Consider the following 23,743-nt stretch of genomic DNA (forward strand, 5'->3'; position numbering starts at 1 on the left):
CACCATTTCCACTCTATTGAGATGTAAATCACTGCTTATGATTACACTTTGGGAGGATTTTGTCAATTGAATCTTAAATTCTCTTATTCATCTTTTATGATGATTCATATAATATGCAATACCAATACTAAAAGGTGGTGAATACTGTTCCACAGTTTTATAATGGATGTTACAAAGTACAACCAAATTAATGGCAAGTATTTGAAACATATTGTTTCCTTTACCACATGCTGGTTACATATAATGTGTCAAAATGCATTTGTAGGTCACTTGCGGGGTTTTGCAGCTGAGCTTGGCACTTCTGGAAGATTACCCTTGCTAAGCCATGATCTGAGTAGGTCCTCACCTTCATCAACAAGTGACTCCATGGACTCGTTGACCTTGCAGATTTTGTGTAAAGAGTCTGTTGACTGTGATAGGACCCTCCAGGTAGTAAGAAGGCTCTCATCATATCCAACCCTGCAGAAAGCAGATTTAAAGGGCATTTTAACGTGATGGAACATAAAGACAACTCATAAATTGCCATTATGGCTCTTCAAGAAGCTCTACACAAGGAGATGTCAACCGTTAATTACCCTACAAAAACTTCCAAGAGGTAGCTCTACCACGTAAGTAGCTGCTTAAAGCCCTACCAGTCAAAGGGACCAGGTCAGGCATATTCTTCATAAAGTTACTACCACAACCTATGTAAATACTGTGTCACTTCGTTTACAGAAAACTATTCTTTTCACCCCTTTTATGTGAAAAACAGCCTTCCATTTGCGTAGGGGCCCTCAAAACTTACAGCTGCCACTGTCGCCGACAGCTTGTGGTCTGGCTAACTGGTATTTTACAGTCACGAGTTATTCGCATTGAAAGAGGGTACAAAATGTGTATAATATATACAAAAGAATAAACAACTCCTCACCCTGCAATATTCTGAGTCGAGATACTTTTTGAAATAGAGAGTGTTGTTTGGGGCCGTCTGTTACTTATCAATGCTGAAAATGTGTTTTCATCTGGAGCAACAATTGCAGAGCGAGGCCTCTCCTTTGTTTGTGAACCTAAAAAAAGAAGAATTATATTAAATGCACAGGTTTGCGACATTGTGTTTACCGAAGAATAACTTTGTGCAGGAACTGTCAGAGTGTTCACGCTTATTAGTCTGTTAAAAACCGCAACAGGGAGACGGCACAGCGTTGTGCACAGAGAGGATTTTCTGAAATGAGTATAGGTGACAATGGGACAGACACAGATGCAAACTAGACATGGCCTTCAACAGAAGTGCACATTTCTTATTAATAAGATTTTTTTCCATTAAATCACCTACACCTTTTGCCATAATAACTAATCAGAAAGTCCCACCTTTGTTTCTCATTATGACAGCGGGTAATGAGGAGGTATCGTGAGGTTGAAGAACCTTTTGATGCTGAAACAAAACAAGAAATATCGTATAAACAATCCAGTAAATGCACATTATTTTTATGCTTGGCACATAGCAGGCATTTCTCTTCCCAGTTCACACGTGTGCACAGACAAAAGGTGCGGCAGCTTTGTTATGGGATAACGCCACACCTTTAGGAACGTGTTCCAATTGCCTCGGGAATGAAATATTTGTATCACAAAGCCCAGTTGCTTAACGCTTCTGAGATTTTTCCTGCTTTATTCCTAGGAAGGAAGTTCCCAAGGCTTCTTTATGTTGCACGCTTGCAAAAATTAACTCTTAGACTGCTTTTGCTGGAACATACAACAACCAAACGAATACAATTCATGGGTGAATACAAAAGAGACCAAGTGTGGAAGTCTTTTGCCGGTAATCTACTTGTCGCTCTCCTATGCATACAAGCACTTGCTTTTACTTCATGCCATGCAACATGTGATTTTTTCATCGGGATACACATCACATTCCAGGCATTACCTTCATTTTGACCTTTGCACAAGGAGTGTAATTCTCTCGGCAGCTTTTGTGTACGATCGAGTTGCAATCTGATGAAAAGAGAAAAGAAATTCCAAAGTTATTTAAATGTTTTAAACGATACAGCGGAAGAGACTTTTTACGAAGTATGTCTTTAAGCCTCGTGTCATTGAAGAACAGATGGCATCAGCCTCTTCGCTCACAAAGATAGCCCCGGCGCGGTTATGGTGGATTTGCAGATAATTTGAATGCTGGTATCTGGATGACACAGCACTGGATGAACTGTTAAAGAGACAGCTGTCATGGTATTGCATTTGTGCTTTCGCCAGTTTCTTTCCCCTTGTGGTTTACCATTTTAGAGCAATCAGAAATCAGTTTGGGGTTAGGGAGATGTTTCAACAGCTACTATAATAGAATACCTCATCTAAAGGGCAATAACAAAGTGCCACGGAGTCCTGAGTGTCAAAGCACTTGCTCCTAATGCTTGTCCGCTTTATTTGGGGTATGTTGGGTGGGTGTCTGAGGTGGTCTAACATGTGCTCACTGGCAGATCTGAGTCAAATACCTCTCTGCCACTTTCTATACCCAAGTATAAAGTTTTGTTCAATTACCCTAGGAAGACCCTTACCTGTCAGTATAGATGGGGGGGGCACTTGAGGAATCCCCAGAATACAGGGGCCCAAAAGCAGAGACTTGACTGGGGCACGTTTATCAATAAAGATGGCTTGGGGGGCCACACCTGCAGCAAAACCTTCCAACCTGTATAGTTCTGTCACTGCGCCTCTATGACCCCGTAAACAAGGTGATCCCTTTAACCCCTTGGGAAATGACGTGGTGTTTGAGAGGTAATCCGTTTGGCCCGTTATCGGATCTAAAACAGCTGCATGATAACTGCTTTTCTCATTCTTGGCGATAACCTTGATCAGAAACGCGCTCTATTACTAAACTATTGGAAAAGTCCAGTATCTCCTCCCGCAGGAAGGAAGCGTTTGTGTGAAACAACCTCACATATAGTAACAGCAGGAAAGGGGTTTCTTATTTATTTTTGCTATTCAGCAGTCCAAATAAAAAAAGAAAATCAAGTTCCGCACTATTTCCTCTGCCCGGCCTTGTAAGATTTCCTCTCAATCCCGTTAACTGTTACAGCTAGAGCGCATTCAGGTCTGGGCTCCTCGCTGGCACTTGAAGGGTTAAAACTTTGAGTAAAATGTTTTTCTTATATAAGAATAGTAAAAATGTGCCCGCTAACATTTAACAAGAGAATTGCTCGACGGATACCGGGATCTCCGCATTCCAGGCGGCACCAGCAAAGCTCTTATCAGGCATTCAAATGTATTTTGTTTGCCAATCCTGGAGTGGGAAAAAAATCTTTGCCCATAAGAGATGTTACAGAGATACCAAAATGCAGCGGGGGCTTTAATTAATAATCTCCCAAACTCACATTAAGTGCTGCAGATGACGCGCCTTGTTACACTTTCATTACATGGTAACTTAACAGCGGGGGGGGGGTGCTGCATGCAGGAATAGCTCATTGAGTGTGAGGTTAGCATGTACGTCGGTGTCACCGTGGGCACACAAAGAACGGCATAAGGAAGCGCGATGCTTATTTATCTATCTTGAATCTAAGACGAGACCAAAGACTGGTTAAGAACTAGATGGGGCACATGGTTCTTTTCTACCCTTACTGTTAGTTGATGTGTATTTTCTGCGAGTATATACTCATATACACTTTGGGATATCCTTGGACCCTTTGCACCTTAGGACAGCCTTTGAAAGAATAGGAAGTGATTAAGTCATGCTTCATTAATCTAGAACCCATTTACAGTATGTCCCAGTAACTAGCTTTCCAGTTACACGCTCTGGCTGCTCATTTTGTCCTCTGGCCCGAATCACGTGTTAAAGCATGCGCGGGATCCCAGCTCCCAGGCTGTGTCTGGGTATGTTTGTGTATTTAGGGAAACACCCCGCACCTCAATCGCTGTATGGAACATGTCAATGTAATTACAGGATGACATAACCGGGTTGTCAAGGAATCAGGCTCTTAACCCTTTGGCTGCTAGGCTGGTGAGCAGCGTATAGCTCACAACTTGAAAGGATTAAAGCGATTTGCGTGTTAAACAGGTCACGGAAAAAATTACAGTGTTGCAACACAGACCCGAGAAATGCAATGTGTTCTTTTCACTCCTCCGAGAATGACGCATCGACCATCATTCTTACACTATTTCTACATCACGTCAGCTGCAGCGCGATGCGGCCCAGTGAAGAAATTTGTTTGAAACATTAAGACATATGCAAAAAAAAATAAGTCATTTGCATCCCGGAAATGTATTTCCATCCCACAGTCCTACAACTGGATTTGTACAAAGCAAAAGGGCTGGTGCTTCATGATACTATGTGTGTTATGGGGGATATATGAAAGGGGATTCCAATAAATACTATCTATATATATAATATAAATTATATATATATATAGTCCAGTGCCTGCCGACACCAGTGATTATAATACAGAAGATGATCGCAGGGGGTTTGAGAGCGATTTGAAGACACCGCAGGTAAATCTCGATCCGTGACACAGACCAGGCCATTGATTAACCTGAGCTCATGTGAGCTTAACCTTACAGCCACACCAGGGAGGGCTAGGGGTTGGATGATCTCAACTGGCAAACACTCTCTTAATGACGTCTTCACATGGCATATTTACATTTATGGCACCATCTGGCAAATCTCATGCGCGTGGATCGCAGCTGAGGTCATGCTTTGGCGCATATCACCAAGTTGCTGAACTGAGATATCACAAAAGGCAGGCAAATGGTTTAAAGGATCTAGGTGACGGAGCTAAAATATAGACCGAAAAACGCTACTTGGACAAAAGACACGATAAGAAAATATTTCGCTTTGTTTAGGAACATTTACATTAACATCAATCTACATACAAAACGGAGCTCCATCTCTTTAGGAAGCAACATTTTCCACCCATCACATGTGACCCCCCCCAGTTCTATTTTTTAGCAGAACAATAAAGTGATAAAGGTTAAACATTACATAGGAGCTGATCACAATTCAGCAGCTCATTCTCCAATACACCTGTACTAACAGCGGTAAAACCTGTGATTAAGCAGATACCTTCTTGACACCTGTTGAGGGGAGGGGGTCGAGGGCTGAGAATAAGGGAACCACAGCATGTCTCAGATCTGAACCGTGTGAAATACTTTTATGATTAAATAATAAAAACAAAAATGAAAACTTTTGGTTGGCGACTACAATGCCGTACACCAGAAGTTATGAGCCGACGAGGGGCCGCTGCTGGTTATCAGCCCTGCGTTCTGGATTGAGAAGATGGGTCTAAATGTCCCTTGTAATAGAGCTCAACAGCGTCTCCCTACCTTACGCTGCAGCCATCATCCGGCTCCTCTCCCTGAAGCTCTCCGTGCGCTCTGCCTTATCTGTGTGATTTACATGAACTTGTATCCTCAGAAAAAAATATTTTCTCAGCTACGTCATCATAAAAACGCTGGCCCAGCTTCACTGATAAGGAATTGCTTCCTCTTTCGTGCCGTTCGCCTCCCAGGTACCGAGCAAACGAGTGTGTAAGGTCTTCATCAAAACAGCGGGGGTCTTAGTCATGGTGAGTCTTTCCCCAAAAATGATCACAATCACTCATTTTGTGTCATGCGAGAAAAGGATTTTGTTACGCTATGAACGCTCTGCAACATATCTCAGGGACTGCCGGTGTGCGCTGAGCTCGGCGTAAGTAACGTGCGCGTCATTTGCTAGGGATTCCTTGCTTTCGAAGACGTAGAAATGAAATTAAAATAAAAAAAATTCACATTTATAAACGTGAAATAAAATCAATTTCAGCCAGTTTTTTTCATAAAAAAGCCAGTTTTATGAAATTCTGTTGCTCTAAGGGTCCCGTCAGCCTGGAGTCCCATGTAATTCATTATTTATTGATTTATATAGCGCCATCCTATTCCGAGATGCAAACAGATCAGTAATAAGCAGCGCCTCACATAACAATTTGGCAGGATTGTTACAGGAGTCATTTGTAGTATTTGTAGTACACAATTAGGCACATGTATGACTATGGGGTGTTCTTCTATCGGCATGATCCACATTATGTGTGTGTGTGTGTATATATATATATATATATATATATATATATATATACACACATACATATACACACACATACATATACACACCATTGTACAGCGCTGCAGAGAATATGATGTTGCTACATAAAATAATTTTATATATACACACACAAAGGAGGAAAAGAGGTCAAATTGGGATCTCTCTGTCCATAACACAGACACTGCCAGGGACGGAGCAGTAGAGACTTCTAGAACATTTCAGTGATCAAAACTCTGGTGAACTATTGTTTTTATTCAAAGTGTGCTATTAATTCCCTAACTAAAAACTAAATTTAATCATGCCATTCAGGGACATAAACCATTTTGCATGTACTATATACACATAATGGCTGCATTTCAGAGACACATATATAAAACCCCTACTTTCACCAGTGATTTGTAAAATAAGACAAAATACAGACCAAAAATAAGAACTGCTTTACAGAAAGTGTGGTCCATGCATTGAACTGCCTTCCAGCAGATATGGGGGATTGCAGGAATCCTTGTGAGAAATATAAGGCTATCCTGCACATAATGTACTTTACGAACAGAGAACCCGAGAGCAACGCCAATTTATAATAAAAAATAATAATAAAAAAAAGACTAAAATGGAAAAAGCCACTTGCTAATGCCAAGTACCTCTCCCCTTTCAATAGTAAAACTGGAACTTACTTGCTCCGCGGACGCAATAAAGCTGCATGTTTGCAGATCCACCAGCCGGCCGAATGAAGGTCCAACAGGTGTAACCTAAACACGTAAAGCCCGCAGCGGCCATTCGGCGAGCAGTAAAGGGAGGTGGAGCGCTGTATGTTTATGTACAAGCACCGAGGAATGCAGATAATGCCGCACAATTACTCACCGGCATGTACCATCAACCTCCGCATACATCCTCAGAGACAACAATACCGGGCTACATTTCTAAAAGTGGAGTAATCACCATGGAAACGGGTGGAAATCCCTAGCGTTTTGATCTGATTTTCAAAAATACCAAAAAGTGAACAGAACAAATGGATGCAATGAGTATTTATGGATTTATACAGCGCCATCGTAATCCACAGAGATGTAGACGGGACGGCTGTCAGGCCGAGCTTTCAAGAACACAAACTTCTCAGCACTAAACCTTTTCTGGGTAGTGAAGAATAGATGCGATTTTTAAGGCAGTTACTCATTAAAATAGATATAGAAAAAAAAAACATTTGATTTTGAACAGAACTGTCCAAATGGAGTCCATGTGTCCCAGTAACAGTCCGCTGAACACGGAATCCACTCCACTCCCTCTCTAAGGGGTTTGATCCATTTCAGCGTATGCAATGAGTTATGTCCGCTTTGGCCATTTTGTCAATTCAAATACAATAAAAATATTATTAGTTAGAAAAACCAGCCTCTTGGTTTTGAAATGTGAGAATCGGGTACAATACGTACTGTATACAGATCTAAAAATACTCGTGTATAAATACGTACCCGTTTTATCATCTGGTCAAACCAGTTGCGTTTCATCATCCATGTTTATAATTAAATATAATGCGCCTACACAATTCCCACTGCGTATATATGTTATCATATGGGTATGACATCATAAACCACCAACAGCCATTGTATATACTATAGCAAAAGCAGTTTCTAAACCAGAAAAAATCGGGCTCTGAGATCGCACCGTGCTACAGGACACTGGGACCATCTTCCCGAGGAAAATCAGCCCTGGGGAAGGACTGTGCTTCCCGTTAGGGGTTATAAGCAGGGACAGACCTTGCTGAAAACATGAGAATACACATAAAAGTGTCATATTTAGCAAAGGGAACACAACAATTAATAGCATTGTCATACATATGGAATTCAAAGCGCCGGGTGCCATCTTTTGTCAGACTATTAGTCCCAGTATACAGGGCACATCGTGTTTAAGGAGGGCAGTAGCCGCATCCTTAATGAATATTATTGCCCCTGATTAATAGTTTCTCTGACTTGCAAACCCCGACACATGAAAATACCGTATACAGAGTTTGAAGAAAGGTGACCAAATGTTTTAAAGATCTCCTTGCCCCAGTTAAAATTTTTGCTAATTATCTTTGTACTTCATCACCAATACGTCAGTTTTGTTTTTAAAACAATTGTTTTAAGTAGATAAAACAATTGCTATCTTCAGGGCCATCTTTAACGCAGGGCAAAATGGGTGACTGGCCTATGCTCAGGGTCACCATAGGGGGCTTCAAGCAGCTGCTGGTGAAGGAGTTGTGGGGGAGAGGTATGAGGACACCTCGCACTCCGGTACAGGGAAAGGACGGGACCCATGGGGGCAGGCTTCCCTCGAGGATTGTTAGATATGAAGACGGACATGATTTATTTAAGGATATTAGCCAATTGGCTCACCTCCATGATGATATAGACATAATGGAGAGCTTCAGAGGAGGGCTACTTAAATGGTGTGCAGGATAATAAAGACCAAGGGATCTCAATGAGTAAAGCATGGAGGAAAGAGGAGAGCAAGGAGATGTGAGAGGTTTATTTAAGAGTTGGAGAAATATTACAACAAGAGGTCATCACCTAGCTAGAGGGTTAGACGCTTAGATGTAATGTAAGGAATATAGAGACATTACTGAGAAGGTGGTAGATGAGTTAAACAGCCTCCCTGCAGAAGTGTTAGAGGTTAATACGGCAAGGGAATTTAAACACAATGCATATCCATCCTGAATCGAAGGCAAGATGAAGGGTTGATTAAGGTCTGAGTCTTTACAGCGGGGAAAAAGGGGCAGACTAGATGGCCGAATGGCTCTCATCTGCCATCAAATGCGGTGTTTGTATGTTTCTTTACACACCCTAAATCTGTATGAGCACACTTTAAAAAGACACTTTTATTCTGCCTGCGCAGATGGGGGAATAATTACATCTAATACAGCAAGCAAAGGAAGCCACTGCAAGAATTGCACCGCTTTGCTTGTAACAGATGCTCGGCAAGTGTCGTAATGCCCTTGTAACAAACAAAAAAGGTCCAATAAAGGGGAAATATCTAGTTCTGCGTGTTGGGCAATGCTCTCCTTACAAACAAGCAGAGAAAAAAAAGCAGAAGGTTTATTTATTAACCCATTGTGGTCACTCATGCTTAAGCCCCCGCTTCATGGGGGTCATACATAACAAAGACGAGGCAAGGAATAAAGGCGACGACTGGCGATGACTTACTTGCACAGAGGTAGCCATCTTTCCCGGCGAATCCCTTGGAACAGTGGTTGCAGGAGATCGGCCCCACCAAAGGGGTAGAGCTAAAGAGGTGGCCATTCACAGTCTTTTTATCTTTCTCTTTTTCCTTTGGGTCCTTGTCTTTTTCTTTCGTCTTCTCCTTTTCCTTTTCCTTCTCCTGTTAAGTAAAGGGAAAAGGCTTTGTAGAAGGAGGCAGGGAGAAGTTTGCCACTTAATGACAAAAAGAGAGAAAAAAGCTAATGGAAAAGGAATGGCATGATTCGACATAACTTTAGATAATCTCAGCGGTTTTGCACACTTTTGCCACACTATTTTGCCTCTGTTTATTGAGTTTTGGGGGTCTTGATAGCGGTTGTCCATTTTATGTCCACCAGAATTCTCCTATAATACGGAAGCCCTACAGACAGGTCCTCTACTATGGCTGCATGTTTATGTTTTAATTACGCAGTCCTTGCCTCCTACACATCCATACGGCTATATACCTTAATCCTGACCTAAATTATTGGGCATAAACATTCATTTTAGAGGACTCTGCTTGTAACTTCACATTGTTGTTTTGTCTCTCTTTTGGCTCTCCAACAAATCCTGTAATTTTATTTCCAAAACGAGCTCAATCGGTACTTAAAAAAGGAACGGTCACTTACATAGATTTTGGCACCAGGGAATTATTTATTAGTACTAATAAATGTGAAAGAGTAATATAACCAATGGCGAGGAATAATCAAGCAAAATCATAGGAATGTAATTCCAAAACAAATGGAGGTTTCTAACCCTCTGTTTTTTTTTATTCTTTACAAATAATTTTTAGGATTTTTTTTTTCTTTTTAAAATTGCATTTGATCATCCCATAAAAAAATCATAAAGGTCTCGCACAACTATAGTTGTCTGTTTCCAGAAACATTGCTTCCTTGCAAAAAAAGCTTTGTACCAAATTATACTCCAATAGTGATGAGAATGAAAACCTCTCCTTACCTCAATATGCCAGAATCCCCACCTTCTCTGCGGCCCGTCAATACATTTACCCCAAGGCATGTTTTTCTTAGGGAGCGCACCCAAAAGGGGCAAAATGGTCAATCCATGCCGGCTGTGTGGCTTAAGCCGTCTCTATGCATCTCATGGTGTCATATAAACAAAACATGGGCAAGGAAGGAAGTTTTAACTAAAGACATGGACTTCTGCTTTTACAAAACCACAGCTATGGTGGCAATTTCTTCAGCACATCAGAAGATTTAAATGGTCGTGTATGAGTGACAATCTATTGTTGTGTTCAATAAAGAAAAAGGGGATGAACAGTAGCAGAAAATGCAGTCAGCCCAGTCCATTTAGCGATCGCATTACAAAAAGGAATGCGGGGATCCAATGCATCGCCCATCCAGATGAGGAGGTGGTGGGGAAATAGAGAGGCATGGAGGCCGGGCTAGCTGGAAGTCTATTCTTAAACAAAGATTTTATTTAAAAGAATGTGGCATTGCTATTTTAAAACTCAAGCAGCTTGTTGGCATTCGGACAGCCCTCGAGCACAATAATCACTATTTAAAAACTAAAAGCTGGGCAAGCCGCTGGGGCAAGCCAAAAGGCGGAAGAAGCTAGCGTACTTCATCCTCCTCCGTCATAGTCCTCACACAAAAATCCAGTCTCTTAACAATATGCTAGCAAAAAAACTAGGAAACGTCAGCACAACACACCATCTTTCCGATGGCCTGCAGTTCTAGAACTCTCCATCCCCATGTCCCAGAAATAGCCGTAAGTTAGGGTTGTGACTCACTTATACATACAAATGGCTTTATGGACGCATAACTGGAAATATCTACCCGTTTTACTGTAGCGATAAATTGATAAGGCCATGTAAACTCTGAATACTGGGTTCACTTTACATTATTTATGGCATCGAGGGACTCTGGATTTGCCTCCATCATTTCTAGATTACTGGAGGTTTTTGCAATTTTACTTAGGAATTATTCCACATATTAGGTGCCACTAATAATAATAATAAAAACTGACTGATCTTCAGCCTCTGAGAAGAATAATACCTCACATACATAGTTTTGCCTTTTGTAAGTTTTATACTATGCCATTCTTTCTTATTTTCAAACTTTTGAATTGGGGCAGGGAAGGGTACCAGGTGTTCGGGCAACTATTTTAACAGGACAATCAAGAAAGATGTACCTACCAGAGTCTTATAAGGCATATCCAATAACTCTATAATAGCTGGTAAGGTGTTATTAACGGGTTTATCGGCCTAAACAGAAATCCCACAATTCCACAATTGTTGAGAACATCTGCCACAGTGACAATGGGATTTAATATTCTGCTGGTAACTTATTCTATGTATATATCTGTGTATATATCTTGTGTGTTCATATATCACAGTCAAAGACAGCATTATCTACCAGTGTGCCTTGGACAAAACTTTCACAACTGATAACAGAATAACCTAGCGCTTTATTAGGCGCTGCCCAATATGACACCATATCCTGGCCCCCAGCAATGAGGATGGTGGCCCCTTTGACGAGGATGGCTGAGGTGCTGGCCTGGGTTTCAGAATATCAGATAAGGATAAAGGTCGCAAAAATCCTTTGACAAGAAGCGTCTTAGACAAATATAACAAAAGATAATTATGAACAAAATCTAATCATTAAAACGGCGTGACTCGTACCTTGGTCTTCTTTCCACTGGACATTTTGTTCCTGAGGTAGCTAAATGTACGGCTTACTTTCGTCCCGCTTTTTGCTTCTATGTCTTTCCGTGAAGGGCTTGTAGGCAAGAGGGTGCAGCTTTCCTCAGATATGCTGAAAGACATTTTGGAAATATGACTAACAGTTGAATCACAATCATGATAGCAACAAAAAGGCGGCATGGTAAAACTTCAGGTTTGGGGTTCCTAGGGTTTTACTACAGAAAATCACTGATTTTGCAGAATGCAGCCCAACACTCACCACATCTAACAATTATAACAATCTTTACATAAAAATGGGTGTAATCCAGTTAAAATCCAGTTATAATTTAAAAGTGCTACCCTGTTGACTAAAACTATTACAGATATACACAAGAAGCAGGGGGGTGGCTTTTTATTGCTGGAGTGAAAGGTCTTCAACTTTGTCCATATTGCCCTTATTTCATATAGAACAGAACAAACTTACAGTTTTACACAGTTTGCTGAATGCCCCCGATCAGTCCCTTATCGCTAGTAATTTTTTTTTTTTTTTTTTACCAAGTACCCTATCACAGGGCTTGACAAATTTGTTGTGAATCTAGGCGCCAGGTAAAAAAGTTAGGAGCCAGGATTTTTTTAAACTAACACTTGGTCAGGAGTGATCTGATCATCATCAACCCACTTACTAAACTCACAGCGCTTGACCTGGAAGCACCCTGGACTTTCAGGTCAGTGCTGTTCTTTTTAATTAATTTTTTTTTTTTTTTTTTTAACTCTTTCGATGCTGATGTTCCATTGGAGCACAGCATTGATTGATATGTTAACCCCTGCAATGCCACGAATGTGGAGACCAAAGAACCCTCTCCCCTGTCCCTGAAGCTGCCTCTGGCAGCTGGGACTCAATTGCTGGTCTATAGACCAGCCACTGCAGGGAGGGGAGTCTTTGATGACTGCTGTAGGCTTCCATGCCTACAGGAATCAAAGGGCTTGTGGGGGCTCGTTTTTGCTGTTGCTGGTCTGCCTGGGCTTCCAGGCAGACCACCAGCAGCAGAGCCCCGTACAAAACGGGAATTAACCCCTAAATGCCGCGATCGCGGCACTGAAGGGGTTAACGCTGCACTGTCGCTCTCATGGAGCGATCAGGCAGCTGGGGGGTGTTGGGTCCAATCAACACACAACCCCCTTCCCTGAAGCTGCCTGTGGCAGCTGAAAACACGATTGCTGGTTTAGCAGCAACCGCGTTTTCAGCCTACAGGCTCACTCCGTGGGAGTGATCTCAGGCTCGGGGGCGGGCTCTGAGTGGATGTGCTGTCTGCCCAGACTCCTGGGCAGACAGCAGCGCCCCCGTTTGGTGACTCAGCCTCTTACATCCACAATCTTTTCTGGATGTAAGAGGCTGACAAAACCTAGGCGCCAGGGCAAAATTCTCTGTCGCCATGGCGACCTGGGATTTGTCGAGCCCTGCCCTATCACTATCTGACCCATTCCCCTCTATGGATACCTTTGATCATCTCACATGAACACTCACATGAATGAGTAAAGCCCATTACTTTTATTGCATTAATTTGTATTGCACAAAGGTTGCACTATTATTTGTTTCTTTTATCTTTTATGTACATCCCGGATTCTGATCGTCTTTAACCCCAAAGGGGTAAGCTATATCTCCTTATTCGCTCCACTCACTGTGGTGGGTTACACCACCTCTATTCTCTTTTGTATTATTGTTTTTGTGTGGGACAGCGGCATTCCCACAGAGTGTTGTAGCGATTTGTACACATCTTAGAGCCTGCCTTTTTACTCAATTTAGTATACAACTTTCTCCCAGGAGGCATATTAACAGTAACGTGATTTTTAGTTTTCACTTACCTCTGAGACAACGAACTGCTTGTGTTGCTTAATGAACGGGAACCTAAAAAAACATTATAGCAAATAGTCAGGCAAAAGCATTTGAGGCATTATTGGTCAGCGACATAATAACCCTATTGACACATTTTCTGGAGGAATAACTACAGGTTACATGTACAGGTAACCTGGAATCCTATTTAGGTTGTTTCCATCTAATCTTCCACATAAGACCAAGTTTGACCTATTAGCAAAATGCTGAAAGTCTTAAAGAGAACGGAATAAAGAACTGATGGTGTATATGTCTGGGGAATCATTGGATGATGGTGTGAGATATATGGCATATAATTGTGATCTTTACATATTCTCAAACTCAGTGATCTTGTTAGGTAAAGAAAGGTTTAACTCAATTGGAACACGGGTAACCCACTCAAAATAACTTAACCTATATGGCTGAAACATTGTTCCACCCCAGAAACCTGAGTTAGACCAAGAGCTCACTAAAGGTGGGTTAAAAGCGCTGTTCCACTTAATATTAAAAATAACAGATTGTTGAGCTATACAACAACGAAGTGAGAGTTTTCATGGCAACAACCCACCATTGCTGTTTTTTGTGGCACATGACAATTCGGTGTTATTTATGGGTAGGTTTGGGAATTCAACAGCCCTAGGGATCATGTTGCTCATGCTGCATTTAGTTACAAAAGTGTTAACAATTTAGCAGCATAAGTTGAACAGCACCTTTAAAACCATGCATGACTTACTGGGTACAATGCATCATCAAACTGTGAACTCATGAGGAGGTCCCTAATCCCAGGCTATTTAATGATCATTGTATGTCATTGAGGTTATAACACTATTGTACCAAATAACATAATGTGACACATTTTACATGATATATGTCATGGGATTGTGTACATAAAAACAATGTTACTGGGCCACCAATGGAAACCCATTAGATATGGATTGTAAGCCTTTGGACAGAACATCAAGTTCTTTAATGAGACAGATTTACGAAGGTCTGTTAAATATAAAACTACAGCACTTCTCCTGACGTCTGAACTTCAGGTGTTGACTACGTGAGAACATATTTGTTCCCTCTGTTATAAAGAACATTTAGACCATGAAAGGGAAGTGAGGACAACAACCTTAATGGACCAAAAATGAAAAACAACAATGGCCTAACCATGACACACAAACAGATACAGAAGAATTAAAACACATGCACAAGCAAGCAAAGCACACATCTATATCAGTAATATCAGGTCCTGCTACAGAAGACTTACAGTTCTCCGTTCTAACGGCATTTACTTACTATCTGACTCCTCATCACTGGACGAAGAGCCAACAGAAAACATATGCTTAGACTTAGGAACAAGCGGAGAGATGCTGAAGGAGAAGGAAATTCGCCTCTTAGGTCGTATCCGTCCCTGAGCTGAGAAGTGGGTTAACAGTAGATGTTAGAGCATGCATGAACACAGGCAAGAGAAACAGAGACAGGCGGTAGGCACTCTTGAAAAAGCAAAGCAGAGCGCAGCATAGTCTGTTTTGTTACATGATTGGGGAGACAGAAGAACGTTTTGATGACATGAAATAAGACAGCTCTGTAAGAATCCTCCCATCTTCTTAAAAATGTCCCTTAATGCAAATGAGGGCCACTTTTCAAACCAATGGGTGGCTTATTACATTCAGTGACCTTGTAGAAAATCAGTTTCTGGCTTGACCGAATATACATTTGAATATAATACATAAATATATAACACATTTTCCTATTAAATGTTTAAATAACATTGCCTTTTCTTGTAAAAAAAAAATCTTCTTATGTTCAATAATTTACAATCTTACAATTTACAAATCAAGCTTTTGAAATGCTCAGATCAACAGGGGAAGAAAAGTGCACATGATAGAAAAAAAGTCCAAAGCCTAACCTCAGTTACTATTAGGAGACAAGTAAACTTAGTCTATCAGAGGTAGGTACATTGATCTGTAAACTTACTCTCTGTTGCAGAATGGCTTATTGTTGACAGCGACATAGATTTTGTCAAATGAGGAGCTGGAGCTGAACTGGAAAATGGAAACCCACGCATGTGAGCTCTTTCAGAGTCCTGTTGTAAGAAGATCAAAAGGTTAGGAAAGATAAATCATGAAAGTTATCCAACTATTTCTGCTGACTTTGCAGCTGGCAGCACATGCGCAAAAATATAATAGCTACAGAGTGTGATTTTTGTAATATCCCAATAACGCAGTTGATATGTAGTAGGGGAAATTGAGATGAAATTAAGGGCTAATCAATTCTACCAAGGAAAACACAAGTGTTTACGTCTCTGCATATATTGCCACTGAAGCAATGAAATATGGACTTTGTAATTTCTTGAGATGATAATGTAGCATCAGACTGCTATTAGCAATCAATTCCGTACATGTCGGCATTTTTTCATACAGGATATATAAACCTTTCGAATAACAGAAGGATAAAAAAGGCAAAAACAAATTTAACGTCTTGTTGAGAGTTCATAAAGAGGGTTCCATTTCATCGTTTCTAGCATATTATGTTTAGCTGAGAGCATGCTATGGATGGGAAGCAGTTTAATTTTATAGGCGACTTACCTCGTGTTGGAAAGTTCTGTTCATTCTCTGTTCAGATTCCTGTTCCTCTTCTGTAAGGGAAACCAAAGAGCCTCGATCCTCTCCTTCATAACTCTGCCTCCCCACCAACTTCCTAGAACAAGCGGAAGACGCCTCCAAAGTACTACCTGGGGGTTTCTTATCTTCAGCATCTCCTGCAAGGCCTTCCAAGCTGTAACTACATAAGAGGAGTGTGGTCAATACAGGAGTACTACTATCCAACAAGGAAAATACAATTATTTAGTTGCAAAGCTCACAAGATGATCCGTTTAAAACGCAAGCATGGTTATACCAGGTATTTCTTATTAAGCAAAAAGGACATTCACGTTAGTCAGCAATTAGAGTTCCATCTAATCCCATACCAGAGCGACTGGGTTAATTCCAGAGTCTACTCAGTTTTGATTCATCATATAACTGCTTTAAAAGGAGACTCAAATCATTTTATTACTAGTAGCAGATTAATCTACTAGACTAACACCCTGCAACCTTACCATATTGCCTTGCTATAAACAATAGAATGGCTCAGTCTTAAATCGTCCAGCCAGGCACGCTGACTAACAACAAGTCTACAGCTTCATCAGTAAGGCCATATAGAATGAGCTCAATGTAGCGTCTGAGCAGGGAAAGTCACCCAAAATGTCACAATTCATAACTATGGGATCCTCCAGGCTCACAGATAATGCTTTTTTGGAACAAAAACAGATTTTTGTTAAAGCTAACCTATGTAAAGCACTGTATTCTATGCTCAAGGCTAACAGATATATACTTTAGCACCCTTCAAGGAATCTACGGGCTGATGTCACCCAAGCCTAAGGATAAACTTTCACTGTTTTAATTTTCCCTTAACTAAAAAAAAAAAAAAAAAAAAAAAAAAAAAGCTTTAGGGAGGGAAAATAATAAAAAAAAAGACTATATTTGGCAGATGAGTTTGTGCTCAGAGCAGACGTACACGCAGGCGAAGCAGGTTCCAAAGCGACAGACGATTACTTGAGCAAAATAATAAGTGCAGCCATTTGTGACGCAGCTCGTAATTCTCCTGACACTTAATACTATACCTTCTATAATTAAAGTCACCACCCACAGAAGTGAATTGCACAGCAGAAGGACACCAGCTCATACTGAGTAGTAACCACAAAGAGAGGGGAAAATGTCATGTTAATGGATTTTACTGCATGGTAACAGAGGAAAGGGTTAAAGCCTAATGACACAGTGTGTTAGAGATTGTGTGTGTGTTACGATGTATGGAAAAAAGAATGGTAACCAACTCTTACCCTATAGACTAACTTGGAGTACATTCGCTGCAGATGGATTACCATCAAGTGCAGTTAGACATTATTATGGAAGAGCGAACAATGTCCTCTCTTCCTCTTAGAACTTTTAGATATATTGGTTTTGGTTGGCTGAATACTGGAAATATGTGATGGCTACATATTTATATCACACATTCAATTTGTTCAAGGGATCCCACTTGTATTCTAATTAACAGGTAAGCAATATTGGTGACCACTTAAAATGGGTTTTTACCCATGGTGGTGCTTAACTCCCTTGAGATTCTGCAGTCTTAATGAGTCAATACTCAACAATTTGAGATCATACTTGACGGTTATTGTCGCTGCAGCAGGAAAGATCCTACAGTTCAGGCATTAGACAAAATATCACTTCAGCAGCCGCGAGTTTTCAATGGTCTGCTGGTTGACTGGGGCTTTTATTAGCGAGGCGTGTCATCTACAGTGTGTAAATGTTAGTCTTTGCGAGAATACAAGCAGAGATTCTGTGTTATTTTAGTACCTTCTTCTATGAGCGGAAGGCCTCCTTACAACATCCCCCAGAGCTCTCAATGAACTGAAAATGAATGACAGTGATCAGCATTTGGAAGGAAAGAATGGATGAAACAGGGTATACAGGTAATGGCTTGAGTGATTAGGTGATGAAGGGCAAATGAAAATGAATCCCAGCATACAGTTCACACCACGACATCCACTGCTTTTGCTTTATGAAAAAGGTCTTCAGCACCTCTTCGACATCAATAAATACACGTGAATGCTGCACAATCCTACAAAATCTGCGTCTACACACCTTGGAACCCCTGATGCAAAATAAGGTTTGTCAGTAGGCAAATCCCCACTTTCAAGGTTTGAAGAAAATATAATTGTAGAGTCAACTGGCCACATCTGTTACGTATTAATTATAATAACTATACATGTCAATTAGCACCAAAAGTTTGTCTACATGGTAGCATCTGGCCAACCCTGGACAAAACCTTCCTTCTACTGGTCTGTGTTCATAACCAAACATTATTATTGCTTATGGTTTGATTACCTAGCCTTGGTTATCACGCAAATGGTAAATATTGTCTAAAGTCTTAATAAAAAACTTCTGGTGGTGCCTAGTCATGGACAACTCATTTTGTTCACGTGAATTCTTCACGGAGGGGCAATATTTGTTATATTGTTGACCCTTTTTACAATACTTTACTACTATGTTTATTTAATGTCTTCTGTACATATGATGCAAACATCATATTTTTATGTTCCTTACACCTTAGCACTCGCTTCCCGTAGAAACAAGCTAATTTCATCATTTAATGAAAGGTTGCGCGTATCTATTTTCTGTGTTTGCAGATCACAAACAAATGCAACTTGGCCACACACAACACATTTAACCAGCAGCTTTACTGATGCGTTTACTGTATTTACCAGTTGACTGATAATTCACAGAGTAGTGCTGGCAATAAAGTCCTAGCTTTACCAAGTTGTACACCGGCAAACCATCACATTTACGTGTGTTTGTGTTTTCCTTTTGAATGCAGGGGAACCTTTTTTTTTTTTTTTTTTTTTTTTTTTTTTTTTTACACAGGCTAAAAACACATGGTAATCATTTTTACATGGAAAGTGGCTCAAAACAGCATCTGCTCATAACCTAGGTTAGCAGGAATGCTTGTCCTCGTTGAGTTAAATTGATTCAGAATGAAGCCATACATCAAATTTTCCACTTTCCATCAAATGACTGAACGTGCAATCCCCAAATGGAAACCGTTGCGCAGCGATGCGCTTACCTCCTGCGGTTGATCTCCGTATCGTTGCCGGTATGTTTACCAGGCTCCCAGCTGTGCCGTCTGAACGGAGAAAGCGAGCGCATGGAGTTCTTTGATCGGGATGAGGGCATTGAGACCTCCGTGATGCTGTCCATCTCTTCTCCTTCCATTTCAGATACCTCTGTGTGCTCGCTTTCTCGCTCATCCACAGATGCCGTCACGGTGCTGCTGCAGCAGCTGTCCAGACTGTGTCGGTTCTTGTGCTTTCTCGTGTTCAGTCCATGAGGAAGAGAAATATCACTGCCGCGGGAAGAGTGCCTTTCCAGAGAAGCCGTGTCATCTGTTGAAGAGCTTGAGCTGGTAGCATCGCAAGGGGACTGCTCTTCTAGCTGTAAAAGTCAACCACAAAATAATCGTATCAATGTTCCCTGGGTACAGCTTTCAGACGGCCAATTATTTTTATTATTAAACACTGCAATTTATTTAATGATTAGGGCGCTCTCTACACATTGCAATGAAAAGCATTTCTATCTTCAGAGGTTAGGTTCTTCAAAGTAAAACAAACATTCAGCCATGAAACAAATACTTCAACATACACCGATCAGCCTTGATATACCACTATGAGTTTTGGGAAATGCGTTTCAGTAATAGATATTCTAAACTGTACTCGTCCATCTAGAACAGTAATGGATCATTTGCTTCTCCCCAGCTGCTGGAGAACTGCAAATTAGTTAGCTTCATGTCCACCATTGAACTACAACTGATTGATGTTGTGATATCATCAGCGGTGAAACGGCATTTAGTAATGATCACAAACCACCAGAAAAGTACTCATTCATGAACAAATTAATCTCCCGATGAAAAGCATGACCCTTAACTACTGATCTCATTAAAGAACAATGCCAGTAGAAGTGTGGGAATAGGTAGGCTACTTACTTTCTCACATGCGAAAACATAAAATGTAATATGCAAAGTAACACTAAGCTAGACTAAATCCTACTAATATTTACACGTTTAATAAGGTATATTTTATGAAGGGTTTACAGTACAAAAGAGAAAAAAAAAACGGCTAACAAAAAATATGGAAAATGTTTACTGTTAAAACATAGTAAACTTTACATATGCAACAAGTTACACACATACTACACTACTAGACACATGTTGTGTATACAACTTCTGTTGATGGAGATGGTTTGTTATTTTCTAGAGATAAGAAATCATTTGTTTAAATATATGCCATTTTCTTATTGTCCTCTACAGCTGGCCAGTAATCATCATGGCCGCTGATTATTCCCCGACTGTACAATGAAAAGGAAAAAATAAGAAAAGAGCGAGCAGAGATTAAGACGGCAGAGGATGTGATCTCATCCAGTGCTCATCCTTCTGTGAAACACTGCAGCAATGTCCGCCTTCAGCTGATAGACTCCCAATTTACTCCGGGGAACGCAAACTACAGAGCAGCAACAGAAGCCTCTTAGAAATAAACACATTCTAGCCGGATCCTAACAAACCAAAGAAAAATCAATACACGGTATAGAAAGGGAACAAGAGCCCAGTGTTTGACGGAAGAATGTACGCTCTGCTGCAAGCAAATATGTCACTGGCTGAAAGCCTTCCTAACGCTTCATCTTTTCACAAGACACCTGCAATGCATTATGCCAATTATGAATGGAAAAGAGCGGACCGACTAGAATCGCTGGACTCGTACTGTGATATCAAAATGCACAGGGATGTCTCTTCTGCTCACAGGGTCCTGGAGTATCACAGCCAAACCATGCAACATGTCTCTCTCCGTACAAGATGTGAGACACAGGCCAGAGTGTGAATTTGGGGAAAAAGTAGGGAACCTCACATAAAACACATTAATTGGCTCAGACCCACTAACCAACAGGATTAAGACAAAAATTGTACTTCTGCTGGTCATTTAAACCAAACTATCATCATTCTGAGCATCTGTACAAAGTGAGCCCAACATTCCTGCCGTCACTAAACACCACATGATCCACATGCCAATAAAGGTCACTGATCGCACTGGTCCAGATCCATGAGAAGAACTGGACCAACCAACCCAAGTACAGAAATATGCCAATCAAGCATTAACCTAAGCTCCTCTAATTATCAAAGGTGGCTTCTTAGTACCTGCTCTGTCTCGTGAAGACTTTCTGATGTATGACCTCAAAATGTATCTGCACGGTGTAACAAGGTGACCCCTCAGACCACTCTTTTCGACAGTGAGCAAAGACCAATTACCTACACAGTCATCAAAGCTGAAACCTCCCATCAATGTTCTTAATGTTTGGGCCACTACCTCCCATTGAAATGTAATTGACAAAGCCTGTACATTACATGAGGTTATTTTCTGTGGGACCTGAATGTACATGAATACTTATTTCAGCAATCAAAGGTATTTGGCAAGAGTACATTTTGATTCTAAGTTGAACAAAAAAATATAGCTTGGGGCACTTGGGTGGAAAAGAAACTAAAAAGCACCAACATATGCAGTCCTGAATAATTATTTATGTTCATAATGTTCTGTGCGCCAAACCCAAGTACATAAATTGTCTCAATGATGAAATATTGATGTTATCTCCTCCATGCCCTAAGAGGTTAATACACCGGGAAGTTTGTCTGTAAGCTGTGTTTATGAAAGAAGGTGCCATGGATGGTTTCTAGCCAGCCTCTAACAGTCTGTATATGAGAGTCATTTTCTGGCATTGAAAGAGACGCAGCTGAATAAAACAGATTTCTTTTCTTACTCTGCATTAACCCCTTACCCCCCAGAGGCCTGGCATCAGGCAGCTCTCAACACAATACTGCCAATTCGCAAAGAATAATCCTGAAACCTATAAGACCAAAAAAGGGTGTTTTTGTATTATTATTTTCTAAATTTCCTGTAAAAAATGTTTGGCTTTCCTCTTGATTTCCTTCTGTCAAACCTCTCTGTATAAAACTCCCTTCTGCCAGCGCTGGGGGAGAGCAAGAGATCAGGCGCCTACGGACACGTTTCCGTTAGCAGACGGATCCTGTCTTTTTCACTATGATTTTCTGCGAGAGGTTAGGGAGTAGAAGTCACTGTGACTTTGAATCATTAAGAGCGGGAGGGCGAAGATTTCCGGTCATTTATAGAAGGTGACATCACTCTGTCTGGGCTGTGGTCTTTTCCTACTTGGCGGAAAATATTTGCTGTCATCCAGCACTGATTTAACAGAAGAACCATTTTCTCCCTGTATACAATGAACAATATCGCTTTACATAATCGCACTGAGTTTTAAAAAAAAAAATGGCCAGGCTCCGTATCTCCGTATGTGTCATTTCAATTTTCAGTGAAGAGAAAAGCCAGACAGATCCTTAGTGACCGCTATATGATTTAACAAAAAAAACAAGAAAAAATAATTCTCATTATCCTCAGCAAACCAATTGAAATGATGCCCCAAGAGCATAGGGGTGGGAGGTAGTTTCCTATGAGTGTTGTAATACAGGGCTTCCAGAACAGTGGGAGTGAAGGAAGCCTCTCGTCCTTTACGGATCTCTACATTTTTAACCAAAGTAGTAAATAACACTCATAACATCATCTTTAGGTTATTGACAATGTTAAAATATTACATAAAAACATGTTTCTTCCTATATTTATGTTAAAACTTCCTCTATTCCCATACTGAGTTTTTATATATAGGCATACATGAGGGTGTCACAAGACAGAATCTGCAGTTTTGCTGCACACTGTTATAGACTCAACATAGATTATATGGACAAAAGTATTGGGACACCCCTCCTAATTATTGAATTCAGGGGTTTCAGCCACACACATTTCTAACAGGTGTATAAAATCAGCATCTCCATAGACACAATGGCAGAAGAATGGGTCATTAGGAAGAGCTCAGTGTCATGTTCGTGAAATTTCTGCCCTGGTCCACTGTAAGTGCTATTATTGGGAAGTGGAAATATTTGTAGCAACAGCTCAGCTACAAAGTAGTAGACCGTGCACACTCACAGAGCTGCTGAGTGCGCTTAGTGCTGAAAAATGATCTGTCCTTTGTAGCATCACTTACTACAGAGTTCCAAGCTGCCTCTGGAAGCAACTTTAGCACAAGCACTGTGTGTCGGAAACTTCACAAAATGAGTTTCCATGGCCGAGCAGCAGCATACAAGCTGAAGAGCACTATGCACAGTACCAATCGTCATCTGGAGTGGTGTGAAGCACACCGCCACTGGACTCTGGAGCAGTGGAAATGTGTTCTCTATAGTGATCAATCCCAGCTCCGCCATCTGGAAGTCTAATGGGCGAATCTGGGTTTGGCCAGGAGAAGACTTCCTAATGAAATGCATAGTGCCTACTGCAACCGTTGGAGGAGGAAGGATAATGGTCTGGGGCT

At 40.9% G+C, this 23,743-nt stretch overlaps 1 protein-coding gene across 5 annotated transcripts in view; it reads right to left on the bottom strand.

Annotated features, from left to right (window-relative positions):
* Positions 1 to 23,743, bottom strand: part of AKAP13 (A-kinase anchoring protein 13) — a 58,058-nt gene that overhangs the window by 13,413 nt on the left and 20,902 nt on the right. For 2 of the 5 annotated variants that reach the window (XM_053465430.1, XM_053465429.1), the window contains exons 5-16: positions 19,392 to 19,759; positions 18,125 to 18,178; positions 17,392 to 17,454; positions 16,319 to 16,514; positions 15,708 to 15,816; positions 13,736 to 13,778; positions 11,873 to 12,005; positions 9,199 to 9,373; positions 1,898 to 1,965; positions 1,345 to 1,408; positions 908 to 1,043; positions 347 to 459 (exon numbers count right to left, since the gene is read on the bottom strand). In XM_053465430.1, the coding sequence (XP_053321405.1) occupies positions 347 to 459; positions 908 to 1,043; positions 1,345 to 1,408; positions 1,898 to 1,965; positions 9,199 to 9,373; positions 11,873 to 12,005; positions 13,736 to 13,778; positions 15,708 to 15,816; positions 16,319 to 16,514; positions 17,392 to 17,454; positions 18,125 to 18,178; positions 19,392 to 19,759 (1,522 nt within the window). The remainder of the gene's footprint in view (positions 1 to 346; positions 460 to 907; positions 1,044 to 1,344; positions 1,409 to 1,897; positions 1,966 to 9,198; positions 9,374 to 11,872; positions 12,006 to 13,735; positions 13,779 to 15,707; positions 15,817 to 16,318; positions 16,515 to 17,391; positions 17,455 to 18,124; positions 18,179 to 19,391; positions 19,760 to 23,743) is intronic. The other 3 variants (XM_053465432.1, XM_053465433.1, XM_053465431.1) reach the window with 2 other exon arrangements.

The sequence above is a fragment of the Spea bombifrons genome, chromosome 4, assembly GCF_027358695.1.
Source record: "Spea bombifrons isolate aSpeBom1 chromosome 4, aSpeBom1.2.pri, whole genome shotgun sequence".
NCBI lineage: Eukaryota > Metazoa > Chordata > Amphibia > Anura > Pelobatidae > Spea > Spea bombifrons.